The 27851-nt window shown below is 56.1% G+C and overlaps 8 protein-coding genes across 8 annotated transcripts; 5 read left to right on the forward strand and 3 right to left on the reverse strand.

Annotated features, from left to right (window-relative positions):
* Positions 1 to 1178: 1178 nt before the first annotated feature.
* On the forward strand, positions 1179 to 2634 carry PG986_014146 (uncharacterized protein; the record flags this gene model as incomplete). Its single annotated transcript, XM_066850368.1, has 3 exons — positions 1179 to 1415; positions 1472 to 1612; positions 1723 to 2634. The coding sequence occupies 3 exons, from the start codon at positions 1179 to 1181 to the stop codon at positions 2632 to 2634; spliced, it is 1290 nt and encodes a 429-aa protein (XP_066692606.1).
* A 481-nt stretch (positions 2635 to 3115) lies between these two features.
* PG986_014147 (uncharacterized protein) lies at positions 3116 to 4744 on the reverse strand (the record flags this gene model as incomplete). Its single annotated transcript, XM_066850369.1, has 4 exons — positions 3116 to 3315; positions 3375 to 3777; positions 3858 to 3884; positions 3950 to 4744. The coding sequence occupies 4 exons, from the start codon at positions 4742 to 4744 to the stop codon at positions 3116 to 3118; spliced, it is 1425 nt and encodes a 474-aa protein (XP_066692607.1).
* A 1229-nt stretch (positions 4745 to 5973) lies between these two features.
* Positions 5974 to 6953, forward strand: PG986_014148 (uncharacterized protein; the record flags this gene model as incomplete). Its single annotated transcript, XM_066850370.1, has 2 exons — positions 5974 to 6126; positions 6222 to 6953. The coding sequence occupies 2 exons, from the start codon at positions 5974 to 5976 to the stop codon at positions 6951 to 6953; spliced, it is 885 nt and encodes a 294-aa protein (XP_066692608.1).
* Positions 6954 to 7411: 458 nt separating this feature from the next.
* PG986_014149 (Mss4-like protein) lies at positions 7412 to 7894 on the forward strand (the record flags this gene model as incomplete). Its single annotated transcript, XM_066850371.1, has 1 exon — positions 7412 to 7894. The coding sequence occupies one exon, from the start codon at positions 7412 to 7414 to the stop codon at positions 7892 to 7894; it is 483 nt and encodes a 160-aa protein (XP_066692609.1).
* A 489-nt stretch (positions 7895 to 8383) lies between these two features.
* Positions 8384 to 9977, forward strand: PG986_014150 (uncharacterized protein; the record flags this gene model as incomplete). The annotated part of the gene is made up of 3 exons (XM_066850372.1): positions 8384 to 8415; positions 8468 to 9047; positions 9114 to 9977. 3 exons carry the CDS (start codon positions 8384 to 8386, stop codon positions 9975 to 9977), a joined length of 1476 nt encoding a protein of 491 aa, XP_066692610.1.
* A 1658-nt stretch (positions 9978 to 11635) lies between these two features.
* On the forward strand, positions 11636 to 14322 carry PG986_014151 (uncharacterized protein; the record flags this gene model as incomplete). The annotated part of the gene is made up of 4 exons (XM_066850373.1): positions 11636 to 11666; positions 12288 to 13223; positions 13283 to 13961; positions 14049 to 14322. 4 exons carry the CDS (start codon positions 11636 to 11638, stop codon positions 14320 to 14322), a joined length of 1920 nt encoding a protein of 639 aa, XP_066692611.1.
* Positions 14323 to 15341: 1019 nt separating this feature from the next.
* PG986_014152 (uncharacterized protein) lies at positions 15342 to 25280 on the reverse strand (the record flags this gene model as incomplete). The annotated part of the gene is given in 7 exon segments (XM_066850374.1): positions 15342 to 17018; positions 17038 to 17807; positions 17888 to 18377; positions 18391 to 21417; positions 21482 to 21702; positions 21797 to 21896; positions 21951 to 25280. 7 exon segments carry the CDS (start codon positions 25278 to 25280, stop codon positions 15342 to 15344), a joined length of 9615 nt encoding a protein of 3204 aa, XP_066692612.1.
* Positions 25281 to 26553: 1273 nt separating this feature from the next.
* PG986_014153 (M6 metalloprotease) lies at positions 26554 to 27851 on the reverse strand (the record flags this gene model as incomplete). Its single annotated transcript, XM_066850375.1, has 2 exons — positions 26554 to 26931; positions 26952 to 27851. The coding sequence occupies 2 exons, from the start codon at positions 27849 to 27851 to the stop codon at positions 26554 to 26556; spliced, it is 1278 nt and encodes a 425-aa protein (XP_066692613.1).

Consider the following 27851-nt stretch of genomic DNA (forward strand, 5'->3'; position numbering starts at 1 on the left):
TGGGACGTTCTTGGGCCTTCAAGTTCGAGCTACACGTACCTTCGACTCAGCTTAGCCACGTGTGGCGGTGTGGTTGCTTCTTACCATCTGCTTAGCTCTTCCAGCCTCTCCAGCTCTTCAACGATGCAATGCAATTGCATCTGCAGTCCACTATGTTGACCGCAGGTTGACATCCCCCTCTCTTGAGAAACATCTCGCTCCATAACCCATCCCATCCGCTACAGTGGTGTGACTACCTCCATATCTGCCCCTCCATTGAATTACACCCTCACCACCATTGCATCCTTCCACATTGACGTGGTATTCGTTTTGCCTGCTCACCAAACAACTGCCACCAAGCCATTTTGCTGATCTGTGCCCGAAGTCCAAGCAGCCCTTTCATGATGAGGCCTCCCATACTTCCTACCTTGTCTGTCAAAAAGTTGACATTTGACATTCCCTGTCGTTGTTGTGCGCTCTCTGTTGATTTCGTGTGGGTCAAGTTACTGGCTACCAATGCATCATCCCCCATTCTTGTCCATTCCACTGTTGCGCAGTGAATACTTCTGCAAGAGGTATCAAGTAAGACCATCGCCATGTATCAGTCCCCTTGATGACAGAGGGACCGCTCTCACCGGGTTAGGCCGCACTGTACGGATCCAGTATGATTTACTCCCATTGAGATACCGTTTTCGACTGTTTGTTCCACTGGGTATGTGGTCAAAGTCGATGGACCCGCTTCTCGTCGATCATTTCACGGGAGATATTGCACGAAAAGCAGCGCGTTCGCCATCATGGGGACGTCAAATGCCTACAGCCTCATCTTCAATATCACCATGTGACCATGGCCTTGACGCTTTCGGCAGTAGTTTCCCTTGAACCCGGTGCGTCACACAAAGAGGATGGCGGGTGGTCAGAGCAGAGAGCATTGGCTTGAGGTTACCCGACCGGCGTCATCGGCGATAAATTGCCGTCAAATGAACGGCACAGGCAAACCACGATGATCCTCCGACCCTCCGGTCACACTCTTCCCATGCCAGGAGATTGCCGGATTTTGCGACGGCAACACAGCTAAGTCCGATTCACATCAACATCAAATTGTAGAGCACATAAAGAGCGAATCAAGTCGAGAAACCATTAAGGCCCCGATCTTATGATGTGAGGTCAAGCCCGCTCTAGTTCTTCTCTCTGTTTACCTGATGGCATTTCATTTCCAGTCCACCATCTTCGGCCAGCTTGTGCGCCTTGTTTCTCGTGGCAGGCTATTTCAATACCCCGACGAGAACAATCCGTCTCTTTGGAAGGGCGCTGCACAGAAAGACGATGCGGCTCCAGTGCACGCAAAGACCGAGGGACGACTAGAGTCAACATCCCATGCAGTCGATGGACATGGCAGCATACTCATAGTCGGCTGGTATGGGCCAGATGACCCGGAGGTATTGCTTGCAATTTTCACATCTAATCCTCTGCGCATCGCTAACTTGGTTCGCAGAACCCGCAGAATTGGCCAGTCGCTCTCAAGCACCTGATCGCCTTCCAGCTATGCCTGCTCAACTTCGCCGTCTACATCGCCAGCTCCATCTACGTTCCCGGCGAGGCCAGTCTCATGCCCGAGTTCGGCGTGAGCGACATAGTCGCCACCTTGGGGCTTTCCCTCTTCGCCTTGTGAGCACCCAAACCACCTAGGAGCGCCCGAGGTTCTATGAGTGTAGCATGCTAACTTGTCCTCTCACCCATACAGAGGATATGGCTTTGGTCCGATGTTCTGGTCTCCCCCTATCCGAGATGCCCAAGATCGGCCGGTCCGGCATCTTCTTCTGGACTCTCTTCACCTTCATCCTCCTCCAGCTACCCGTGGGTTTCGCACCCAACGTGGCCGTCTTCCTCGTATTCCGCTGGGTGACCGGCTTCTGCGGGAGTCCCTGTCTGTCTACGGGTGGAGGTACCATCACTGACATATATGACCCGACCGCCGTGCCGTTGCTGCTGTGCATCTGGGCCTCGGCGGGGATATGCGGCCCCGTCTTCGGCCCCATTATCGGTGGTTACCTCGCTCCGGCGATGGGTTGGCGATGGACCATCTGGGTTTTCACCTGGATGTGTGTAGCCGTTTTGCTCACCATGTTCTTCCTCTTCCCCGAGACGAGCTCTGCCAACATCCTTTACCAGCGCGCTAAGCGACTGAGGAAGACAACAGGCAACGACCGGCTAAAAAGCCAGTCCGAGGTCGACGCCGCACACCATACCCCCAAAGACACCCTAGTCATGCTAGGTCACGCCTTCACCCTAACCTTTGGCGAACCGGTCATCCTGCTGGTGGACCTCTACGCCGGCCTTTTGTACGGAGTCCTTTTCCTCTGGTTCGAGTCCTTCCCCCTCGTCTACGGCGACATCTACCACTTCACTTCCGGCCAGCAAGGCCTCGTCTTCCTCGGCATCTTCGTCTTCGCTGCCGTCACCGTCTCAATCTTCCTGCTCTGGACGCGGTTTAAAATCGTGCCGAAGATGCGCGACGACTCCTTCGTGCCCGAGAGCCTCCTGCCGCCCACTTTTGTTAGTTGCTTTGCGCTGCCCGTTTGCCTGTTCTGGTTCGGCTGGACGGCGCGGCCGGATGTGCACTGGATCGTCTCGGTGCTCGGGTCGGGGCTCTTTTAGGTCGGGATGGTCACGCTGTTTAATTCGATTTACAATTATATTGGGATTGCGTACGCCAAGGACGCGGCGTCCGTGTTTGCCGGGGCTGCGCTGTTTCGTGCCTCGTTTGGGGCGACGTTTCCCCTTTTCGTAAGTCGTCTCTCGGCTGCGTATCGTTGTCAATGCTACTCGCTAACAAGTGGGGATAGGCACGGTCGCTATTTAGTCGACTTGGGGTTGGGCCAGGGAACTCGCTGCTTGGCGGGATAGCCGTGCTGTTTATACCGGTACCGTTCATTTTCTACCATGTAAGTTGGATTGATATATTATACATGATGTGGGCTGTCCGTCTGACACGTCTCTTTAGTACGGAGCGCGTATTCGTAGCTGGAGTAAGAATGCGGATGGGTAATGCGGAAGACGATGAAAAGGGGGAGACTGGCACGGAGGTTGAGTATAACTCCGGTGCTATTTGGTCACACCAGATCCTGGGTTCTTGGTGCTACGATATAGGGTTATAGAAATCCATCCTTCCCTCCGGATCCCAAATTTGCTTCAACTGCCTCAGCTTCTCCAGCCGCCACTTGTCATACCCGTAGATGGCCTCCAGCCCCTCGTCGCCCGAAGCGTAGTTCACATACGCATACAGCTTATCGTCCCCGCTCCCCTCGAGCAGCGCCTCGCGAAACCGGTCTGCGTACTCTTTCATTTCGGCACGCAGGTCGGGCTTCCGCGTCCCGTTCCGCCCCCTGCCTTTTTACCCTCGTCGGCATCGCGGTCCGCGATCATAACGGGCGACACAAGCAGATTATTGAGCCGATCCGGATACGCCGTATCAGCCTCAGGCACCGCCTGCACGGCTTGAGTGGCGTGGCCCTCGAGCAGGGCCGCGGACCGGTGCAGCCACGGCGGCAAGGCGGCGAAGACCTCAAAGGCCCAGCGCAGGGCCGTCACGTTCCACTTGCGGAGGCTGGTGGGCGACATCAGGACCTCGGCGCCGTAGTCGCAGAAGGGCGAAGAGAGGTTGGCGCCTGCGACGCCGTTGAGCTGGGTGATGTCGACCACGCCCCGTTTGGTGGAGAGGGGGCCCAGGGCGCGTAGGGGGTCGGTGTATTGGGAGGGGACGCGGGGGCCTTGCCAGATTACCCAGAAGGGGAGGACGGGCTAAACAAAGCGGGTAAATAAGATGTTTTACCTAGTTAGATTGCGTATAGGTAAAGGGGGAAGGGATGGGGCAAACTCACATGCTCGGCATCGACGCCCGGCCTACGCTCGAAATGCCCATAATGCGTTAACTCGACCGGCCCCCGATCATCCCATTCGCAATCTCGTAGACCCTCTCCAACCTATCGCGCGAGAAGACGTACTCCTCGTACGCCCACTCGTCCGTGTCGGGCCGCCTGTCGAAAACGCGGTACTCGACCAACGCCACGACGCCGAAATTGTGCCCCGCGCCCCGCAGCGCCCAGAACAGGTCCGCGTTTTGCGTCCGGGACGCGGTGACGACGCGGCGCCCGTCGGCGGTGACGAGGCGCGCGGAGACGAGGTTGTCGAGCGCGAGGCCGTACCGGCCCTGCAGGAAGCCGTGGCCGCCGCCGAGCAGGGCGCCCAGGAGGCCGACGCAGTCGCACGCGGTGCTGGCGGCGGCTTTGCCGCGGGCGTGGAGGGTGGAGGTGAGCTCGCCGGCTTGGACGCCGGGCTCGACGGTCGCGGTCCCTTGCTCTTCGTGGATGGTGATGGTGCGCATGCCCCGCGTCCAGATCCCGACGGCGTGGCGCGCGTTGTTCAGGGCCTGCGCGACGCCGTGGCGGCCGCCGAGGGCGAGGAAGGGGAGGGCGTGGGCGTGGGCGTGGGCGTATTGGATCGTGGACTGGATGTCGTGTTCGGTCCTCGGGGCGACGATGAGGGAGAGGGAAGGCGAAAAGAGGGTGCTCCAGCGCTGGGTTGCGTTTACGTAGCCCGGGGAGCCGGGGAGGAAGATCTGGGCGTCCTTGGAGAGCCGGGGGCGGAGGAGGAGGGTGGCTGATAGGGCGGCATCTTGGGGGGATGGGGGGAGGATGTTACAGCCTTGGAGGGGTTGGGTCAAAAGGAGGAGGCAGATTAGGGGCCATGTTTTGCGTGGACCGAACATCGTGATGGATGGGAAGTCGGTTTCGCGCGTATTCAAGGCAAGGACGTGCAACAATCTGTATTTAGTTTCGGAAGCGCTCTATCTCCACAGCTTCGGTCTGTCATGATGCAGGTCGGGGACATCATCACCTTCTTATGCATGCATTTCATCACACACGACATACTGCCCCACCGGCAGCCATGCCTGCAGAGAGCTCACGCTCACATACGGAGCTTAATATTCGACCAGGGGGGTTGAAGCCACATAATACACGCAGCCATTGAGAGCCCGCTCTTCTCGCGTTCCTGGCATCGGTCGGTTGATCCTGTGATCAATGTCGCAGCGCCACAATGGCAACGACGGCGCGGGATCCGAGACTTCGCTCGCTTTCCTTCCTTTTTCGATGTGTATGGGATGCAGATTGGGCTGGAGGGCGTCGGCTCCGAAATATGGATCCTTGCAGGATGCTGGGTAACATGCCTGGCAATGTCTACCCGCAGCATAGGTAGGAGCGTGACAAATGATGACAAAAGCTTCGACCCTGTAAAGCTGGAATTGAGATCTCGTCATTATGCACGAAGCCACCTCTTATCAGCAAAGGTTCATGGAGAGATAGGTACAAGACTGGCGCATTACGTATCTGTGCGCTTTTCTGTCGGCAATTGGGTGCTATATAGGTACACATCCTCATGGGGCATAAACATAAATGTACGGTACATATCCGCGCGCACACTTACGCAAGCATATAATGACTGTCAGCACACCGGATGCTGAAGATTGCCTGGTATATCTTTCCCCATCGCAATTGTCTGCTAATGCGCCGCCGTTGAGACAGACCAGGTATCTTGAACGCGGATGCGAAAGAGAATAGCTGGAACTCGCATTCGGCGAAGGCGTACGCACAGCTCCGATCGAGCCTAAGTGCAAATACTCATAATTGGTAACCCAATCCGCACATCCGGATGCACAATTCGTCCCATACCCGATGAATAATGAGTTCGGGCATCGAATGGGGCCAAGGCATGACTCTCGACTGTCGGATGAACACCGGTGTCTTGACAAGTGCCGGCGATCCTGGAACTCGTCCGCGTCGCGGGGTCGAAGCGAAATGATTCGAAGTCACTCGGAGCCGGGAACGGCTAAGTAGACCACATCCTTTAAAAACGAGCACCTCGTATGCCTGGCCCCCCCATCATCCACGCATACCTCTCCTGTCTGTCCAACCAGAGAAGTACATACACATTTCCGAGATGGCGGATGGCAAAGAAAGCTACGACATGGAGGCGTTCAAAGCCAAGATCTACCGCGCCGAAATCCCCGACGACATCGGCTCCATCCGCCAACTCCTTGAGGAGTACAGCGGAATCCCCCCACAGGACGTAACCGCGCACATCCATACCATTGTAAGTGACACAATCCATTATCGTTTGCTTCTTATTCTCCGATTGAAAGACTAGGTACTAACAAAAGGGCACTCAACTCCACCCCACCCTCGAAGCGAGACAGAATGTGGGCCGTCAAGCCCTACAACTGCATCGGCAGCTTCCGCTTCCTGACCCTCGACTTCGTCACGAACCGCCACTACCAGTCCGCCCTGTCCCGCCTGCGCGCGCCCGGCTCCGCGGCCACGTTCCTCGACATGGCGTGCTGCGTCGGGCAGGTGCTGCGGCACCTGGTCTGGTCCGGCGTCGCACCCTCACGGCTGTACGGGGCCGATCTGGAGAGGCCGTTCGTCGAGGCCGGGTTCGATCTGTTCAGGGACCGGGAGGGGGCGTTTGGGAGGGGGGTGACGCTCGTGGTGGGGGATGCACTCGCCGAGGGCGGGGATTCGACACTGGAGGTCTTGGATGGGAAGATCGACATCGTGTACGCGAGCGCGTTCTTCCATCTGTTCACGTGGCACGACCAGGTCGTCGCAGCCAAGAGAGTCGTGCGGTTCTTTCGGGAGTCGTCAAGCAAGAACGAGGGCGGTGGCAAGGGCGGGCAGGAAGCGATCGTCTTCGGTCGGCAGGTGGCCAGCACGTCGCCGCGCGAGATCAGGGGGCCGCGGGGCGAGCGCCGGTTCGTGCACGACGGCGCGACGTGGCAGAGGCTGTGGGACGAGGTGGGCGAGGCGACGGGGACGCGGTGGCGGACCGAGGTCGAGATGGTGGACGAGGGGCGGGGCGAGGCGGGCGCGTTGGACGATGCGAGCAAGAAGAGGATGAACTTTGCATGCTTCAGGGTGTGAAGGGCGATGACGTAGTGGGGTTTAAGGCGTGGTTGACTTGACTTGTACGACAAGACGGCCAGTCACTTCAGCAATCACATTCTTTCGCGGCAGTTTGTCACATATACTTGGTGAAGAGATATAGAAGACTACAGCCATTATTCTTTTGTTCTACCAAGGATATTGTTCGAGTAGAGCTCAATCCTGCCGTTCAAAGAACGGCTTGCTGGCTGTACGTCAATCGGCGGTGACAGTGTCAACAGTAGCCTAAAGTGAATTGTCCAATTCAGGAGGGAAGGAGCGCTCTTCCCCAAGTTCCCCCAAAACTTCCCCAACGCTTACTCTTCAGCCCCGCAAACCCTCCTCAGGTTCGGCAAAAAGAGCACGAGCTATCTATGCTACGAGTGTTGTCAATATTCGCACCACGTAGAGTCACTGCAGTTGCCAACCTTGACTCCTACTCCCGCTACTACTCCAGCATGGCATCTACAGACACCGCCGCCAAACCTCTCACCGTGCGCTGCCAATGCGGCCACGTGAGCTTCCCGACCCCAACCGCGCAGCGCATCGCCCTCTTCCACTGCCACTGCACAGAGTGCCAGAAGCAGTCCGGCTCTGCATACGGCACCTCGGCCATCTATCCAGCCGCTGGCCTCTTCCCTCTGTCCACGGAGCTTGAGCAAAAGCTGGGATGCTACACGCGGCCCACCGACAGCAACCGCACCATGCGCTGCTGGTTCTGCCTCGAGTGCGGCTCGCGCCTGTTCCACCGCCTCTTCGAGCCCGAGGACACCCCGCGCTGGACCGTCAGCATCAAGGGCGGCTGCGTCGAGGGGCTCGACTGGGCCGGCGGCAAGCACATCTACATGCGCTCCGCCGTCGTCGACATACCCGAGGGGGCCGAGCGCTACGATACCCTGCCGCCCGCCGAAGAGATGCATCGGAAGGAGCCGTCTACATGAGATATAAAGGGCTTTCTGGGGAGATTCTAATGAATGAAGGCGCAAGACTATATCTGGTAAGGCTTCTTCTCCATTCCTGTCGTGATTGTTACTGATCAGATGCAGGAAGGTCTCGTGCCAAGGTCTTGGTTCTCTGTCACATTATTAACACTACAACAAGTATGTCTGGTATGGAGTCGTATCTCAAACGCATCGGGGTGCTCGTCGCATCAAGTCACATCGCACAAATGGCCTTAATATTGATACACCAACTCTATGTTCCTTTTAAACGCCTACACACAGACTCATTTACTTACCTATACCACTTCTGAATACACCCATCACCAAATACGCCAGAGGAAAACGATTTGGAACACCTACCTGGTATCACCTACCGGGATCAAATCGTGAAATAGCCTGTCGACGAAGGCATTCGCCTCTCAACGCCCCTCTTACCTTGCCATTTAGATATCGGGTATCACGCCCGGAACCGTGTTGGTTCTCATCACGATGCACCAGTCCGCAATGCGGCGTTTGATGTCGTACGTGAAGTGGACGGTGCGCATAAGGTCCACCAACGACATGCCGTTGAAGTTTAGGTCCAACCTGTCCGGGCGGTTGGCCCGTCGATCCACGGAGTACTGCACCGTGGCGGGCTGCGCCAGAGTCACGTCGACACCGCCGCGCGCAATCAGCTCGACGAGGGGGCGTCCTCGAATACCAGGAGGTCAATGGGGCGGGGGTCCCGGAGCCCGACGTCGGTGTGGAGGCCCGGGAGGGGCGCGTTGTCGTCGCCGCCCGCGGCCTCCAGGACGCAGGCCATGTTCTCCCGCAAGACGTACGGGTTGTGGCGCTGGCCGTGCTCGAGCAGGCACAGGACCGCGTGGCGGTCGTCGGTGAAGAGCGGCACCCTCGCATCCAAGGTCAGCCAGCGCACGATCGCGGGCACGCCGGGCCGGCTCGCAAGAGCATGATGCAGCATTCTTGTCCTCGCGTTCCCGATGATATCTTGATCCGGATTTGCAACGTAACTATAACATGCCACGAAGCCATTGTGACAGGCTTGCGCCAGTTCGAGAAAGTCGTCGCGGTTGACCCATACGTCTTGCATATCGATCAAGAAAGAAGCGATCGCCAGACTGCGCCCCGCAAACCTGTTGATGATGTGGCATACGTTGGTCAAGCGCATCACCGGTAACATGGCCGGAATACCATCTTGCTGGGCGATTATATTCTCGAGCGGCGCCCAATTATTGAGGGGGATGCGCCGCCCTGTTACGGCCTCGCTCTTGGCGTAAAGTTCGTCAATGTAGTCGATCATGGCCCTATTATCAAGACGAACCTCTCCCACATAATACAACAGCCATTGCTCAATTTCGATCGCGAGGTTGGTATGGGATTGCTGGACCCTGGCATTGTGCTCGTCGTTGCCTTCGACCTCCTGCAGGTTGACCAAGGGATCGATGAACCAGCGGAGGAGTTTCACCCAGCCGCCCGTGACACAACCCTTGTACATGCGCTTGGCAAGTGGAGAAAACGGCCTATACAGGGATGTGAGGGATCCATTTTCATAGAGCTCGATGGTCAGGTTCTCCATCCCGACCCAGTTCACTGTCCTGAAGTGCCTGGCGGGCCAGTCCTTCAGAGGCATGGTCAATATCCACCGGTCCAGGTCCGCCGTGCTGGCGCCCCGGCTCATCAGTTCCCGGATGACCTCAACGCGGCCCACGACGGCGGCGAGGAAGATGGGCTTGATGAAAAGCTCCTTCTTCTGGCGCGGCTGGGGGTTGTTCTTGGTCCAGTCCAGCTCGAGGTCCAGGCCGACGGCCTCCCACGCGTTCAGGAGCTCCTGGATGATGTCCAGAGGCGCGTTGCATTTGATGGCGTGGTGCAGCAGCGGGAGCCTCTCGTCTCCGTAGGTAGGACCCCGCAGCTGCCACTGCAGCTGGTACTCGGCATCGAGGCGGTAGAACGAGAACTTGTCGGAATGGAAGAGTGCCGGGTGAGTGTGGCCCAGCAGAAGCTCGTCGATAGGCGGCAGGAAGGCCTGCAGCCTCAGGAGGAACTCGGGGGCACGTCGCCCAGCGCGTTCAGGAATACCTGATACTGGGTGGGGAACTCCTCGTCCGTTTCGTAGTTGCTGACGTTATAGCTGACGTTATCGCTGCCGTTGCCGTTACCGCCGCCTTGCGAGGGGCTTCCTTGCCCCGGCTGCCTCTCGGGTGACACTGAGCCCGCGGACGAGGATCCGCCGCTGCCGCCGCGCAGGCCGAGGCGGCTGGGGCCGCGCTGCATGATGCGGGCCGGGGAGCGCTCGAGGGACTGGCGGACGTCGAGGCCGACGTGGTTGAAGACGTCGGTCCAGGCCTCGCGGGCCTCGTCGTCGGTGCAGGGGGACTTGCAGGCGGCGGGGAGGAGGAGCCGCCGGGGCGCAGGCCCGGGTTGAGGCGGACCTCGTCGGCGAGGTCCTGGTCGGTGAGGCGGGCCTCTTCGGCGTCCAGGGCGCCGGTCAGGGCGGCGGCGGCGAGGGCGGAGGGCTCGTTGCCGGAGTGGTAGGGGAGCGGTTGCCCGCGTTGAGGGGGTTGTTGTTGCTTGCCATTTTGGATGATGGTAAAAACAAAAGGGGTGATGTGATGGACTTTGACGTTTGGGAATTGATTTTGGTATGATAGGGCACGGAAAGAAACTGGTGTTTCTTTAAGTGCTGGTGATTGATGGTAGATATGGTGGCCTGGTACTGGTTTGGTCTATTCTTGGGTCGGCGGCGGAAGGTTTCTTATGTACGTCGAACATACCTCGGCGTATCCGGCAAGTAGATATGAATACCTCTTTGTTCGGGTCTGGGGTGAAAGACGGGACTGAAAACAAGCTCATTGTAAGCCCTTGGGGGAGTTGGTATTGTATTGCAGAACTAAGCTATTGTGTGGTGGCTTTGAGTTCGTACGACAAAGGGGCTTTGTTAGTTGTCGAATCCTCTTGATGGCCAGGCAGGGGGTGAACAGAGATGAGAACAAGTTGAGTTTTGTTGAGACGTCGAGCTGGTCGTCGCCCAACACGAAGCGAGGATTATCTTAGCACCCTCGCAATACAAGGTTCATCGTCAGGACTTGGCGGTTCCCCCTGAGCAAGCTGATCCAAGCACTGCTAGTATACTCTCTCTGGATATAAGGTAAGCGATGGCAGGGTCTGCAAGTCACATTCATATCCAGGTGCCAGTTGCCGTTTTTTGTGTTGCCCTTGCACCTTGGGCAGTATTAACGGACAAAGGTGCGTGCAAGCAAAGATGTTAGTGGAGAGGCTTGTCTCTTCTTATTCTCGGGCTGATGTTCGAAGCAACGGCGTCGGTCGTCTTGACTACCAGAACGCCTAAAGGGGTGCATATATAGGTTGGCATGGGAGGAGATGGTTTCGTGACACCTCTTGCACATACTTGCCGGCATGGCATTGTTCTAGCGTGGCGCAACATCTGGGCTTGTCCACATCATTTCCAGTTTTCTATCAATCCATTTTTATATTTTGCGAATAGGCTTTTTTTCCCCCTTTTTATTTTTCTATTTCCAATTTTAACGCCATTTGCACACCAAAGTATAAATTACTTACCCAGTACACTAGGTACTGGATGCCGTCTGTTGTGACTGACAGCTGCTGCTACGGCATCGCCTATGACCTATCCGCACACCATGCCACGCGGTTACCAATCGGCCCAGCTATGTAGATACCGATCAGAGCTACTTATGCAGATTTGAGTAGTTATGTCCTGGAATGGGGGATGCGTCTTCAACAGGCCACGAAGGTGAGTGAGCCCTCCGGTGTAAGGAACCAAGACTACTTCGGGGCTATTGCGTACATCCAAACCTCGGGTATCGTGTTCTACCTCCGACATGGTCCCGGCCAAGGGTAAAACTAGAATCGGGTTGAAAACGTATGGCCTGTAGTACAGAAAGGTCTCCCTCTCCGCGACCCTGGTCTCAGACGAAGAGGGATTATTAGGGGTAAGGAAGAAACAATGAAACAAGAGTAGACTCGAGGTTCCTAATGGGTCACATTGAACTGCTTTCGGCGTTTCACACCAAAATTCCAGAGAGGACAGTTATTTCTATCACTTTGCGACTCACTATTTAGAAACGCAACGGTCCACATCCAAGCCCATTACCTACCTGCACCGCTCCATGTTTATGGGAAAAGGCTAGGCAGAAGTGGAAATCAGGACACCTACCGGGAGAGACACCTACCTGAAACCCATCCGGAAGCTGCCCTCGATGTGACTTGATTACCTGTTATTGTGCGGCCCTTACCTTGAGAGACAAAAAGACGTAGAAGAAGAAATACCATCTGGCCAGCCACAGCAATATCGCATCGTGAGGACAAAGGGGCCACTTACCTAATCTTACTACCATCCCTTAACGGCATCTAGACGTCCCTAATGACCGCCGGCATCTCATTGGTCTCCATAACCATGCACCAATCCAAAATCCTTCTCCGGACCTCGTAGCTCATCGACGCCTCCCCCATGAGCTGGCTCAGCGACCTCCCCATGGTCGCAATCTCCATCCCGCTCTCCCGCCGCTCGCGCCGCTCCCGCGCCCCGGTCTTGGTCCCTACGCCCGCGAGCGTCAGGTCGACGCCCGCGCCCGCGTCGCTGTGCCCGGGCGCGCGCGCCACGAACTCGACAAAGGTCGCGTCGTGCCCGTGGACCAGGTCGACGGGCCGGACGGGGAAGACGCCCTCGTCGACGGTGGCGTTGGGGTCCGGCATGCGCGTCAGGACGGCGTCGAGGTTGGCCTGCAGCACGGCCGCGGACGCGGACGAGGCCAGCCCCTGCAGCGCGTGGGGGCGGTTCAGCTCCCACATGTTGAGGTGCAGGTCGACGAGGCCCTGGCACGCGAGCCAGCGGACCGTCTGGGGCGCGCCCTGGGCCGACGTCAGGGCGACGTGCAGCATGTAGGCGCGCAGGATGTCCGGGTGGCGGGCCGGGGTGTAGTCGTGGCCGAAGGCCTGGGTGAGGAAGGTGTACGAGTAGTTGGCCGTCAGGTCGACGAGGCCGTCGTGCAGGGCGCGCGTCAGCGGCAGGCACGCGTCGTCGGCGGCGCACTCGAGGATGTAGCGCGGCACCGTTGTCGCGAGCGAGAGGAGGTGGAACGAGTCCTGCCGGCGCATGCGGTCCAACAAGTGGGCCGCGTTGAGGGGCCGCTTGGGCTGGTTGGCGCCGCCGACGACGAGGCTGCCGAGCCAGTCGTCGAACGTGTCGTCGCCGCGCTGCGCCTCGATGGGCGGCATGACCTGGGCCCCGATCCGGTCGAAGAGGAAGTCGAACATGGCCTTGCTGTCGCGGCGCACGCGTCCGGCCCCCGTGATCCAGAACGAGGCCCGGGCGCGAGCTCCAGGAAGAGCCGGAACAGCTGCGTCCAGCCGGCGCAGACGCAGGCATCGAGCCAGAGCTGCCGCATCGCCCCCGTCGGCACGTCCCGGTTGCACAGCTCGATCGCCAGCGTCTCCATGCGCCACCACGTCTCGTCGGTGAACCGGGCGCGCGCCTGGGCGCTGTGCGCCCGCAGCCGGACCTGCTGGTCCAGGCCTTGCTCGCTGGCGCCCCTCTGCCTCAGCTCCTGGATCACGTCCACGCGGCCGCTTCCGGTGGCGAACAGGATGGGCCGCATGATCGGCGGGGTGCGTACGCGGCCCGTGGCCCAGGCCATGTCGAAGTCCATGCCGTTGGCTTGCCACGAGTCCAGGATGTCGTCGATCACGGACATGGGCGCTTCGTTGCAGATGGCGTGGTACAGCAACGGGACACGTTCGTCCTGGCACCTCGGGTTGGACTGCTGCCACTCCACCTGATACTCGGCGTCCACCCGGTAAAAGGAGAACCGATCATTGTTGAAGATGGTCGGGTGGGTGTGGCAGAGGAGGAGCTCGTCGAGGGGCGGGATGTACGCGTGCAGGACCATCAGGATCTCGGGCGGGACGCTCCCCAGCCCCTGGTACACCGTCATCGGCTCGCGCGGAAACGCCGGGACGGGCTGCTGCTCCGACGGGGGTCGGGCGATCCTCCCGGTCCCGCGCCGCACAAGATACTGGCCGGCATATCGTGGGTGATCCTGACCTTGGGTGTCCCGAGCAAGGCCTGCTTGGTCTCCGGGCTCAGCTGAGAGAGGGACCTGACGGGGAACTCCAGCAACAGGCTTCGCCTCGCTTCGGGGGAGGAAGCCAAACACGTCGCGCCACGCATCGGCCACCTCGGGTTCCGTGGACGGCTTCTTGAGCTCGCCCGACGTGATGGAGAGTTGCGCGAACAAGGGTTGGAGCTCGCCATCGGCTATGGCTGTCGCCTCCACGGCGTCTTGCGGCACAGGCCACTCGTCGTTTTCACCGGCGACCGAGCCAGCGACCGAGCTAGAGCTAGCCAGGGTTTGGTAAAAGGGGGCGTTGTTACTCATGATGCTGGATGACAGTAGACGGTTGGTTCGGTTAATGGGAGATAAGTCGTCTTGTTGAGACCTCCCGGGGGGTGTCAAAACGGTAGCTCAAGTGCTGTTTCGTAGTCGGATGAATGACTTTCTGCTGGTATGTCGGTTCTTCTTTCGGCCCGGCGTCCGGAACCTCTCATGTATAAGTGTGCGAAGCAGCTGCAGAAGGTACCGTCCTATGTTCTTCTTATCCAATTTCGGCGCATATGCCTTTGTCTGGCTTCAAGTCAAAGGATGACAACCAAACAAGTCCATTGTGTCAGGTCGACAGTATTGCATTAGGCAAGAAACAATTGTTGCAGGCCACTCGATTGACGTGATAAGGACCGCTTTGTCCTTTGTTGGACGGCAAACAACGTCTTTGTGGAAGGTTACGCATTCATTACTTCGTTGGGTATCTGACCAACTTGCCTTCTCTGACAGGGGCCCCTGAATTTGATCGTAACGACCTATGCTAACTAGTGGGTGCCCTCTTCTAATAATGGCGCTTCATACCCTGTAGCTACCCCGGCTAGGGTGGCTTTTAGTGGACGACCTTGGTCCCTGCCAAAGGCTACAGGGGACATTAACAAAACAGCGGACGAACCAACACTGGCCAGCCCCAAAAGACAAATGTCAGCATGGCCACCAAATCAAGCAACCACTTTCGGTTCGAGTGATCATTGGACGATGGCAATACGTATACCTTGTCGGAATGAAAAATTAGGTAAACAGTTTGCCGAGAATATGCCACGCCACAGCCCGCCCGCTGCTTTCAGAAGTGCCTCGACTCAATTCGGACTAAACAGGTGGGGGTCAATAGAGGAACACTGGATACTATACAATCCAATATGGTATTACAGGTCATATGAACCTTGAGAGGAATAATCAAGGGGGCATAGTTTGTGGACACCAATCAATTGAATCAGCTAACGACGTATTATTACAGCAACTTCCCCTCAAAACAAAACGAACGGACAGCCCCCAAAGGAGCCCGACATATCTCAACCAGCGGCAAAAGCTCAGCTCTCCTTTCCTTCCTCCTGGTACTTATCCGCCTCTTCATACTCAATCTCCTCATGCACTTCGTCGCCGCGAAGCTCTGCCTCCGCATCGTAATTCCCGACATCCATCTCCTCATCGTGGCGCATAGGTGGTACACCAGCAGCACCTTCCGCCATTGGGTCCATCGGTCCCGCTGCCGAGACGGGCGCGAACAGGGATGACGTGACGCCGGCACCTTCCCGGGCCCGTTGAAAGAAGGGCAAGTCCGCGTACAGGGGCTTCCCGCTCGCGATGAAGCCCATGGGGCTGTGGGCGATGTCCTGGCCTCGGCGGCGCACTGATAGCCACTCTCGGGTGAAGGTGAACGGCTTGGGGGTGAAACCGGTCGTTTCGTGATGGCCCGAGTGGCCATGGCTCGTGATCCTGGACTCGGCGGTACCGTCTAGAGCTGGAATCGATACCGATGCCTCGGTCGAGCTTTCGGTCGCGGATGTTGTCTCCCGCTCGGGCGAGAAGTCGAATTCCTCCTTGTTGACGGCCATGCTCTCGTCGATGCCCAACAAGCTACAGACCGATGTATACTCGTCCCAGTCAAAGTAGAGCCTACCAGCGAAAAGTCCGAGCTCTACCACAAGGTCCGGCGGCGCGGTCCAGTTCCTAGGCAACGAAGGGATACTGAAGAACTTCAAAGAGTTAAAGCAGACCATGCGTCTCGTCACTGGCGCAGCGTACGTGAGGAGGTAAGTGGGGTAGGTTCCATCGCGAAGCATCGGGATCAGATCTTCGGCTTCCTCTGGTGTGACAACCACGGCGCTTTCTGGCGAAGGTGAGTACAGGACCCATTGCACAGGCCTCATGAACTGGTCACTATACGTCTCCATCACGACTTTGACCGTCTTCTCAAATTCGGCAGACAGCAACAGGGGGAAACCGACATGCTCTCCATGGACCTTGTACTTCCGGCCAAGTCCAGTGCGGGAAAGGGCGCGGAACATTGGCACGAACCAGTCCGAGCCTCCAGGTATGCGACCAGTCCTGGCGTAGATGTCGAGGTCCCGATGAAGTCCTGGAAACTTGTGAGGAGGACAGGGCGGTGGGCGCTTCACCTGCCGGACGAGCTCGATTTCGTACTCAGTTTCCCTTTCTTGCTCTACCTCCTGCAACGCAGAGGCGTGTACTGCAGCACCAGTATCCTGGAACCCTTTCCGACGAATCTCCAGTTCTCTCATGTACGGTGCTAGGCTCGAGCCTCCTCGGATTGTGACGGTCGTTGACTTTCCCTTCTTTTGGGGCCCATACAATTGCTGTAGCGTCTGACGTTCGTTCTGTCGGATGGCGGGGACATACTGGTCTCGCTCATCGTCGTCATCCACGAAACGGGGGTAATCGAGCTCAGCCTGCTTGCGGCGGCAAAAGTCTGTTCCCTGTGCGTAGTACAAGGGCTGCAGAGCCTCAATGCTCTCACACGTGTTGGTCATCAACCACTGTAATACGTCCGGGGATTGAATATGTTCGTGGTCCTTCTTTCTGCAGATATCCCGAATGCTCCTGTCTACTTCCGGTGGGGCATAGAATGTCACGATCTGGCTCGTGCCAAGCTGACGCAATCTCATAGCAGCCTGCACAGTGTGGTCCTTCGTCTGGCCAATACCAAGCGTGAGAGCCGCTCTAGCAGTGGGGGGCAAATTTGAGATCTGTTCCACGTGTATGGACCTCGTCTAGGTAGACAAGCACCCCATCAAGGTTGTCGGCGTAGGGTGTTGCGAGCAGTGGTGTCTTTGCGCCCTGCTTGGAAACGATCATCGGTTTATCGCCCTCGAAGAATAAAGCAACGCTGGCATTATTGTCCACCAGTAACCATGTAGTTGCCAGCGTGTAGTTGTCCATCTCTAGGATACTGGCACCTGCGTCGATAAGGATTCGATACCCGTGCTTGCTTAGCATATGCAGGAACTCGACTTCTGACCGGCGGTTTCCTTTCCGATCGGCAATCTTATAATATCGCCGAGATCTCTGTTGCAAGAGGTAAGTAAGGACTTCTGCGTTGGTGTGAGACAGAGGTTCCAGATCCTCTTGCTTGATGTTGAGAGGAAGAAGCGTCTTGTTGTCGTTGGTGCCCGAAAAGCCAGTGGTGCCGCTGAATCGTACGTGTTCGCCAACGCCTGATCGGGATGTCGGGAGTGGGAGATCCCAACCATTGCTCTGGATCTTGACCTTGAATTGTTTGGCATGCCGGGGAAATACGAAAGTGTTGAGGTAGTAGTCAATGACAGCAACGCGGTACCGAACGCAGGCCCAGATTTGGGAAAGTTGTTGGGGGTCGTCAACATTCAAGCTCTGCCAGTCTCGAAGGTATTCGGGCAATCGTTCGTCGATCCATTTCTCATACAGGCTTGCTGGATCATCGGACTTAAGGACTTGTTCAATAGCTTCGCGGGTCTGACTCTCGTTGAGACCGCCGTGGTAGAACGACAAACACGTGACTGTCAATTAAGCCATTTGGTCAGTATGGATTCTCATAAAGAGGGAAGGGATCATGATTTCATGTCAACGTGTCACTCACGTAATATTGCTACATCACAGTGACCGTACTCTGACTGTTCACTCGGTACACCTTTGGCGAGGTAGGGAACTGCGATGGGGTCCCTTTCTGGGTGCAGTCCATACTCGACGTTCCATCGCTTTCGTAGAGTCGCGATCAGAATTCGTTGGCAGAGCAAGCCTCGGAGGAGATAAACGGTTTGCCGGATGTGAAGCTGGTCGGGGCAAAGCTTGTTGATGCGGTCGATAGATCCCGGTCGCATCTTACCGCCAGATAAGAACTCTCGGATGGCAACTTTGTCCTGCAAATCAAATGATTCCACGGGAAGGATGCCCATCCGTCCCTGCAAGATGTCATTGCGCAGGCGACGGACTAGTTCCTCTCCTACATCGGGCCGCAGCAGATAAATGCGCAGAGGAAAGCCCCCTTGAGGCCGTCTAACAACCTGTACAGATTGGGTAAACGTCTTTTCGAGACTGTAGAGGTGCATGTCCACCAAGGCAAGGACAGACTCTATAACCAACCACCGTGTTGGGTGACCGTCGACTGAATAGAGGCTTCCGGAAGGGTAGATTAGCTGCGTCTTCACTGCGAGGATATGGTCGCTCTCGTCCATGATGTCTCGCGCCGTTGCGTTCAGCCACCCCCTGTGTCCGTAGCATAACACTTGCCTCTGGAACTCTCTGATCCAGCAACCGCTGCTGTCCACTCAGCATGAATGAGAGATTGTGCTCGGGTACACACAGCATGATGCCGCTCTGCTTCTGGATTTCGCGATGCAGTGAGTGGTATAGCTTGATGGTGTCTTCCTTGGTTGAGGTTCGACGCGAAAAGGGAATGTGGCGGACTTGGCGTCCGAGCAAACTACCAACACTGGTAGAGAGAAGCTGAGCAGTTTGTTGAAGGAGGGCCTTCGGTACAACAACTCTTACAAGGTTCTTGGTGTCGGCAAGCATCGTGGCGACCATCGGAATGACACAAGAGGTCTTCCCCTGGCCCATGTTCATTTGCAAAACGCTATTCCCAACCTTTGACGTGGCGATGGCCCGAGCAACATCGACCTGCGTTTCGCGAATCAATATTTCAGACTCAATTTCCAGCAGAAGCCAGTCGGTATGTTCGTAGGGAGACCAATTCGCATGTCCAAAGTTCTTCTTCTCCTCTTCCAGACGGGAACGCAGCTCGTCTCGTTCGTACTTCGCAATCCGTTTACCTCGCTGCAAGGCAGTTATCGACAATCCCATGTTCACAAGACTCTCTTTCATTCCAGACCCGAAGGAAACCTTCGCAGTTGAGCGGAGTTGCTCGAGTAGCGTAATGGGCGTCACGATGGGCCAAAGCCGACCTTGAGTAAGCCACTGGATTTGCTCCATTGTAATCGATCGACTAGGCTGGCGCAACATCGTATCCATGGAACGCATTCGGCTATTGATGGCGTTTCTGCATTCGGTAATATGTGGTAGTGTCTTCACATCCAAAGCAGCCACTGTTTCTTTGTGCGACTTCATGGCCCTGACACTGCTTCGGAGGTCTTTCGCATATCCTCTGGCTATGGCTGACATTGGATTGTCGACTCTTCGGATGATCGTTTCTAGTTCGTCGATGGTTGAATCTCGCTCTTTTGAATCTGGAATCGGTTTTGTCGGATCTGAAATCAGTCTTCGAGAGCCCGAATTTCCCTTCTGCACGACCGAACTTTGGTTCTGGAGGGTGAACATGACAGACCTGACAATACGATCAGGCTGAGATAATGCACTCGAGGCAGCCATCGTCATCAAGTCTTTGCCAAGCCGGGGTATAGTGTACTGGCTCGCGGGCCTGGCAAACACCTCCCGGGTCACAAAGCTCCGTCTCGGATTGGCGCTGTCCGCGAACCTCGCGCCAAGCATCTTCTGAACGCTCTCCAGATGCGCTACGAAGACATGGTTCTCTTGCAACCTCTGCCATTCAGGAAGTACGGCCTCGAGGGCCAGATGTACATCCACCAGGCTGATCCCATTTAGCCCATCGACTGTTGGCTCCCGACATGGCCATTGCTGAAGAAGATGTTCTGCAAATGATGTACACTCTCGGTTCGCCCTCTTCTCATGAGCTTCCCGGGCTTGGAATAGCTGTCTCTTGGCCTTTGAGCTGGCAAATTCCATCAATGGCAGGTCTGCTGGACCAGCTTCCTTGAACGGTTCGATCGCTTTCAACAAGCTTTCTATCGTAGGAAGTTGACCTGGACGCAAATTCTGGTACTCGTCCGCCAGCGGGTAGTCGAGAGATCTGAGCTCGTCGAATAGAAAAAAGGCAGCGATTGTACGTATCAATGCCGTAGGTGCATTGAAGCGGAAGGAGATGGTCGCCAACAGGAACATGACTTCATACTCGCACTGTGATTGGCGTATGTAATTGACCAAGGGCCCCCAAAGCTTGCAGACGTCGATATCAAGTCGTTCACCGAGAGAAAGCTGCTCGAGCTCCTCTGAGTAACCTTGGATGTTGGAGCATTGTGCCAAGGCGCCAGGAAGGTTCTGCACCGTAGCCATCGCCGGACGTCTTGCCTTGATGGTCTCCACTATACCGTAGACGTTGTTGTATTTCACACTCGTATCGCTCGGGGTATCGCGGGACCGGTAATGCAGATCATCGACTTGTTTGGGCTGTGAAAGAGATTCAACCGTTCTTTGGTGCAGTTGCCGTCGTAGTAAAGCTCGTTTTGCCAAGTATGGATCATTAGAAAGTGAAGCTTCGGACTCTTCCATCGTCTTGGGAGGACCGAAAACCCCTAGCTTCGTTGACTTTTCGAGTATGACCTCGACCAGTGGACGGAAGGCATCATGCTGGTTTGACACCGGATGTCGCGCGTCCCAGTGCTCGCGTTTCATCGATCTTTTGTCTTCCGGGTACCACTCGCGCCGGGGTGACAGCCGGGCAACCGACTGGAGACACGAAATAGGTAGGCTACCAAGTAAGGTCCATGGTTGACTGATACCCGAAGCAAGCAAATCCAGAGCCTCTTCTGTGCCGGTTCTGCCAGTCAGAGGGTCGGGCTGATAGCCACACGAAGTGAAAGCGTGTACTTCGGCCTTTTTGTATATCATCACAGGCTCACAAGCGCATTCCAGCCGTCCCAGTGTCTCGTTGATCGAATATTTGAGGTAATGCACATAAGGCGTAATGATAGGCTTCACCACTACCTGGACATGGCATCCTCGCTTCACCACATCCAGGTCCCCCACTGGCATGAGGATTGATCGCTGACTTGAATCATGGGGGTCCATGCAGACGAGTTTGCTGTCGAAGCCGTACCAGGTACCAGCATCCTGGTTGGTATCAATCTCGATTCGAAGCTGGCTGGACTGCAGTCTCTTGAACTTATTGATGAAGAACCTGATGCTCATTCTCTTGAGGTCAATCGTAAGGACTGCGTTCTGAGGCTGGTAGAGTGTAAGGTGCCGTCGCGGCTCAAATCCATGAAAAATGCGAGCAACACGGCCGGATAAGTCGGAATAGGGATCTACCAAATCTTCTCTGGTGCCATTGGGGTTCTTTTTTGCTCGGAGGTACTAGTCGACTGCAGGTCCATTTGTTCATGTCGAGCGTCCAGTTGCGTGCTTGACTGAGCCAGACACTAGAACATGGGCGTATTTCCATTCGGCGTGTCTTGAGGTTCAGCCAGTGGATGCAATCATCCACCAGTGATGAGGGTAGGTCGATACTGTTATCCCGCTGGAACACCTCCCTGGGAACGTACTCCAGTACAAAGTGTTGTCTGGTGATTCGAATAATCGTTGATCCCTTTTGATCATAACCGATGTGAGTTTGCCAACCATCCTTCTGGACACAAAGCGCTAGGGGATATACGGTTAGCAACACGACCAAACGGTTAATCCAAGTGGCCTAGGAGCAGCTGATGGTATAACCATGTGGTAATTATGTACTCACTGTAGGACATCCCAGGGCTACTCGATGGAAACTTCATCAGACTCTGGTTTCCGAATAAAGTGGCCAATATCATGGAACTCTTCTCATCCGTCGATAATCGCTGTGCATTTCCAATTAGTACCTTCCTGTATGGGGTAACATAAGTTCAACTTACTCCGAGTGGTTGTCCATCTACCAATAGTGACCCCTGGACGAAGTTGTAGTTAACTTCCTGTGAGCCTGGTTCGTGCATGTCTCGCAGATGGAGTACCACACACTCATCTCCGTCAAGCTCGAACGTCTCGATTTCCTTGGACTCGGATGCCGGCCATGCGGCATGGAGAGATTGGACAAGGCTCCGGCCCTGACTTGATCTCAACAGCGACCGCAATCTATCGCGTACTCCGTGCATCAGTCTCAAGTCCCTGACGATGTGGTTTCGAGTCATCCGAGGCAACTCTTGCACGTTCTCGGGGATGTTGTCATGGACAGCAACACAAGCTTCAAGGAAAGCCGTTATAACGAAGAACGGCGGATGTTCAGCCTCTAGAAGCTTGAAGCAGGCGCGTTTGCAAAGTAGTGCGGCCAAAAGGAGATAGAATTGGCAATTCTTCGCGGACTTGGAATCTGACGCTTGATAGGTCTCCGCTCGTAGCTTGCGTATCCATAGCGTAGTTATTTCTCTAATCCGGTCGAGAATTGCCATGGCAGCCCCGTGATGGTGCTGGGTCAGTTGAACGAGGCGAAGCACGATCGTCAGAATCGTTTCCATGACGCTCGTCTCTCTCCAGTTCGAAGCGATGCATTCGAGTTTCAGCTGCAGCTGGCTCAACAGACCATCGCAAAAGGAAGCGTCCGAAAAGATGGAATGCGCAATGCCTCGAGCGTCGCCTGATTCGCATGGGGGTCCCAGTTGCAACGAAACATGGCTGACCAACATGACAACTGACTCGGTTGAAAAGTTGAGGCTCGAGGATGCCAGCTCGGTTAAAAGCGTAACCCATCTTCTGGCTTTTCCTGACATCAAGAACTGGAAAGCCATGTATTCATGAACATTAAGGCCCGGAGGACACGACGATTGACTCCCCACGATCTCATAAGATGATGGGCCTCCGCCGATGTTGTCGAAGCCTGGGACGTCGAGAAGAGATGCGTATGGGGACTTCTTCGGAAGAATCAGGCTGCACTGATGTGCGAAACTCGGTCTGAAACGTTTCCATCCCGGCCAGGACTTCGATGTGCAATCATAATAGCTGTATGACAACGCATTTGGTCTAAAGATCTGGCTCTGATCAACAGGGAATTTTTGGTGAGCGTAGTGGGTGCCCAGGAATGACTTCTTTGTCGATGCAAGCGAGATGCTTCCGGTCGAGGTGTGATACTTCTCAAGCTCGCTGTAATCTTTCAATTCCTTCATAGGTACAGCGCCCTTTTCCATACTCTGTACACTAAACTGCACCGCAATAGCCCAGGTAACGTCTCGGTAGGCCGCAAAGGCTTCCGGGCAAGCGAGTTCGAAGATGACAGCCTTCTTCATCACTTCGCCCGCTGGTAGGGGTTCTTCAAACACGCGTATTCTCAGACGTTGCCTCTCCCTCGTCAGGAAGCACTTGCTGCAGTGTCGATGGTGTATCGCTTCGTTGCTATAGTTATCTCGAATGTAAACGCATGCCGTGTCGTCAATCTCTCGCGACAGCTTGTGATATTTCTCGGTCTTCTCATCTAATTCTTTCTTCTTCTCTTGTCGCGCTTCTTCGGCAGCGATCTCAATGGCGGCCATCAAATCATGCAGCTCAGCCTCCTCTCCAAATTCGTCGTAGAATCTCTCAGCGAAGCACCCCTTCACCGGATCATCAAATATTGTCATGGAGCTTTTCAGGCTGTCGTGTATGCGCTCCTGGATGTATTGTTCGATTCTTCGAGCCCGAATCATGTCATCAAATAGAGGAAGATGCAGGACGTCGAGCATACGGGAGGGGAAAAGAGGGTGATAATCCTTCAGCAGCGGATACTCGAGACAAGCGGCTTTGTCCAGTTCCATCCAGGCTTGCATTATGCTCAACAGCATCAAGGATTTCTGTTCGACATTCTCGTCGTAATGGCTGCTAACTTGGCTCGTGTACTCTTTGATGAGTTTTTGCAGCGTCAAAACCTGCGATTCCGGGTCCAATGCGTCATATGACTGGTTCATCTCCTTCTCGCTCTGGAAGAGACGGAAATAAGTGGCCGCCATATTCTGCATTTCTGTAATCCGCATGGGCTTCCGCGATTCAAATTTCTTGCGTTCGGTTGCTGGAGTGAAGTTGCGGAATCTGTGGCAGGCTTCTTGCAGATATTGGCGGCTGGAATACATGCTCAAGACAAGCTCAGAGTCCCTGGCTTGACGTGGAAGCTCGGGTATGAGCTTGGTACATCCACGCTTCTCGGTTTGCCACATCATGCTAATCTGACTTGTCGTTTCTTGTGTCGTGCTGCGAATGCTGGTTGACACCGATTTCAGGAGGGGGCCAGCAAGTCTCTGGGCGTCTGTTGACGCACCCGTCATGTCTCCCTCAAGCTTGAAAAGGCGCCGACATAACTTTGTGGCGAGAAATGACTGGTTCTCGAAGCTGACAGTGGCCTTGGACTCCTCGAGGAGCAGCTCCAGCAATGTCGATACCAAGAGCTTGTAGTGAATCCTGCCAAGTTCCTCACCGAGAACCAAAGACAAGTGTCGCTCCAGGGCCACCTTCAAGACCAGCAAGTAGGGAAGTCGACGGAATGGGATCTCGGTTTTGTGCCAGCAAACATCGTCGCGCACGCGCTTTCGTAGGAGCTTGGGGGCGATGCGAGTGCCATTGGCTTCCAGTAGGGCGGCAAGAAGAGATGTGATGATTGACGGATCACGGGTTTCGCGGTTCTCCCACACTGCGACTCCTGCCTTGGTGACGAACTCGAAGTTCCTGGTATCCTCGATGGAGGCTTGCTCGAGAAACACGGCAAGGTTCTCGAGGAACGCCTCATCCGTGAGAAGGTTGATGGGAACCTGAACTGCAACGCCAGGGAAATCCCATTGAAGGGCACCTGTTGAGGCCAAGACGTCTTCTCGCTTGGCTGATGCCTCGAACATCTCAAACACAACCGACTTCTTGCCGCTGCCACATTTGTACAGGAGGATGGCAGCATTCTGTGCAGCAATGTGGAGAATCAGGAACTCGCTGCGCGCCGTAGCAGCGGCAAACTCGCGTAGCTGTGACTGGAGGCGGGTTCGCTCCAATCGGCCGGCCGGATTGGTCACCTTGGTGGTTGCTTCCAAGGTGCGACGGATGCTCTGCCAAACCGCGTCACCATGGGTGTAGTCTTGCATCCGACGCGATGCGACGATGAGTCGGTCGACCAAGGCGGCCTCGACCTTTGGGATAATCGTGTCTTCCTGCTGAGGCAATTGGATGGGAAATGCCAGGTGATTGAATAACGACTGGATTAGTCGTTGGTGTGCCCGTTGGGCCTTCTGTTTGTTGTCCATCGTTGCATTGGTTGACGAAGGATGGATGGGTGAGTGAGGGAGAAGTGGTCAGTGGAAGAGATGGAAGGAAATGATTATCCAATGTCGGGAGTGGTGGTGGAGTTGCGAATGACCGCAGGTGGTTGGTTTTGAACAAACGGAATCAACATCAAAATCAACAATGATTGTTCCAGTACCTAGGAAGTAGGTAGGTGTCGATCGTGTGTAACAGGTGCGCGTTGACTGAAGTGGGATGTATGTAGCACAATGCCTGCCCCACCTCTGTAGTAGGTCAGTACATGTAATAAGTTGTGTGTACCTTGCCTTTACTACCTCATTTAGCAGTCGAGTACGGGCCTAGACGTTGTCGTGGAGTTTGCTGCCAGAATCGAGAAGGCAAAGTAGGTACCTCGTAGAGCAAGCATCCTCCTCCTCTTCGGACTCATCTCAGCCAATCAATCTCAAGATCAAGCACGCATAACCAAGCAGTCTGCCGGTCATGACATACGATTCGCTGCATCCTCACACTCTTCTCACCAGGCCGCTGCCATGCGACATGTCAATTCAAGCGTGGAGGGCCTCCCGCATCCAGAGCCCATCACACCATTTATCGGCCGCCATATGCACTTGGACCCCAATGCGTGCGTGCGTGCGTGCATGCTTGCTTGCTTGCTTGCTTGCTTGCTTGCTTGCTTGCTTGCTTGCTTGCTTGCTTGCTTGCTTGCTTGCTCTTGATAAGAAACGCGCCGTAGCCTTGAGACAAACACGGACCTAGGTAAGAAGTAGGCAACCAATGGGGAGGGATCCCAAAACGCCATACAAACTCGTAAGGTTCCGGCTGCAGTTGATCTTCTCGGCACGGGAAGCCCGCCGACCCACCCAATCAATCACGGCCCGAGTATCGCCATCGAATCTGGTAGTCGCCATTTCACGTTACGCAGGAAGGCTTTTGGGGGGCAGAACGTCATGCAGGTTTCCCGTTGAGTCAGAGTAATGGCATCATTAGCGTGGCAGCCTGGCTGTCGACTTGTCTGCACATTTCATCAATACGTCATTTAATATATGCTCAAACAGGATATTACTCCCTGGTTCGCGTGCACGTTGGGGATCAGCCGGTTCTTGTATTGATGTCGAGTCACGGCAGTCTCGGACAGAATCCAACCGCCTCCAGTGCCGAGAGATGGTGGATGGCTTCACTGGCTGCTTTCTTACTGGCTTTAGATCACACCCACGTATAAACGTGCTCGTATGAATTTATTGTCCTCGGAATCAATTAACAGTAAATTATTTACTACTAATACGAATTCGTCCTAGCCGACTCCTGACGGTCGATACGAATAGTGTACTCCTGGCCCGCCACGCCCACCAACGTCACCCTGACGCCCCAGCCGGGCACATCGTACGAGCTGACGGGCGCCCAGGCCAGGGACTTGCTCCCCTCCAGCGTCAGGGCCAGCGCAGCGTCCATCAGATCGTCGAAGAGGCCGACGCAGCCGCCCGAGCCGGGCGTCGCATCCAGCACGCGGATGGGGCCGCTGCCCGCCCCGATCCGGGTATTCACCTGGGTCAGCACGACGCCGGGCGCGCAGAGCGCCGAGTCCACGCCCGCGGCGACGCGGACCTCGGCTATCAGGGCCTGCGTCTCGCTCGCCGCGACGATGACGGCCTTTTGCTGCCGGCGGGCCCGGCGACGGCGAGGGGCGTGAGGACGTGCGTCGTGCTGCCGGCGTCCAGGACGCAGTCGACGGCCTCGTCGCGGAGCCAGCCCAGGCGGTACTTGTCCCAGGCGAAGTAGTCGGGCGCGGTGCCCACGGTCTGAGCCATGACGCTGAAGCCACCGACGTACAGGCCCGCGTACGAGGAGAAGGAGTAGTAGTCGGACAGGCCGAAGGTGTGGCCCGTCTCGTGGACCATGGTCATGTCGGTGAGGTCCCAGTCGGTGGCGCCGAAAGTGACGGTCTTCTTGACCTTCTGGCCGTCGCGCGTGGCGATGGGGTCGAAGAGAGTCTGGGAGCGGGAAATCCAGGGCGAAGCGCGGCCCGTCGGAACGACATAGACGACGTCGACGTCGGCGGGCAGGCGGGCGCCGCTGGCCGTGAAAGCGTCGAGGGCGTCGCGGGCGTAGGCGTCTTGGCGGAACGTGCTACCTAACCAGTTGTACGAGGCGGCCGTCTTCTGCATACGGTAGTACGCCGAGGTATCGGCCGTCACGTTCAGGTTCAGGGCGCCGTAACTGGCCTGGGCGTACCACTCGGCCGCTTTGGGCGCCATCGTATCGTACATGGCCTGAGCATTCTCGCCCTCGGGCACCATGGCGTCCGGGAAGTCTACAAAGAGCATGAAGGCCCGTAGCGTCCCGGTGCTCGCAACGCTGCCGGGCGACAAATCGAAGCCCATGCTATACATGAAGTCGTTGGGGGACGGCAATTGGCAGGTTGGTGTCCATGTGTAGTTGCCGCGTTCCGGGACAGTGTAGTTGCCTGTGTCGTTGGCGGACATCAGTGAGTCGTCGAATTCCCTGGGGATTACATGGCCGACTGCCGTGGCAGCCTGCCAGACGGAAGATAAAAGAATGGTGCCTAACGCCAACAT

Source organism: Apiospora aurea (assembly GCF_038362705.1).
Source record: "Apiospora aurea strain CBS 24483 chromosome Unknown utg000010l_segment0_segment0, whole genome shotgun sequence".
In the NCBI taxonomy this organism is placed as follows: Eukaryota; Fungi; Ascomycota; class Sordariomycetes; order Amphisphaeriales; family Apiosporaceae; genus Apiospora; species Apiospora aurea.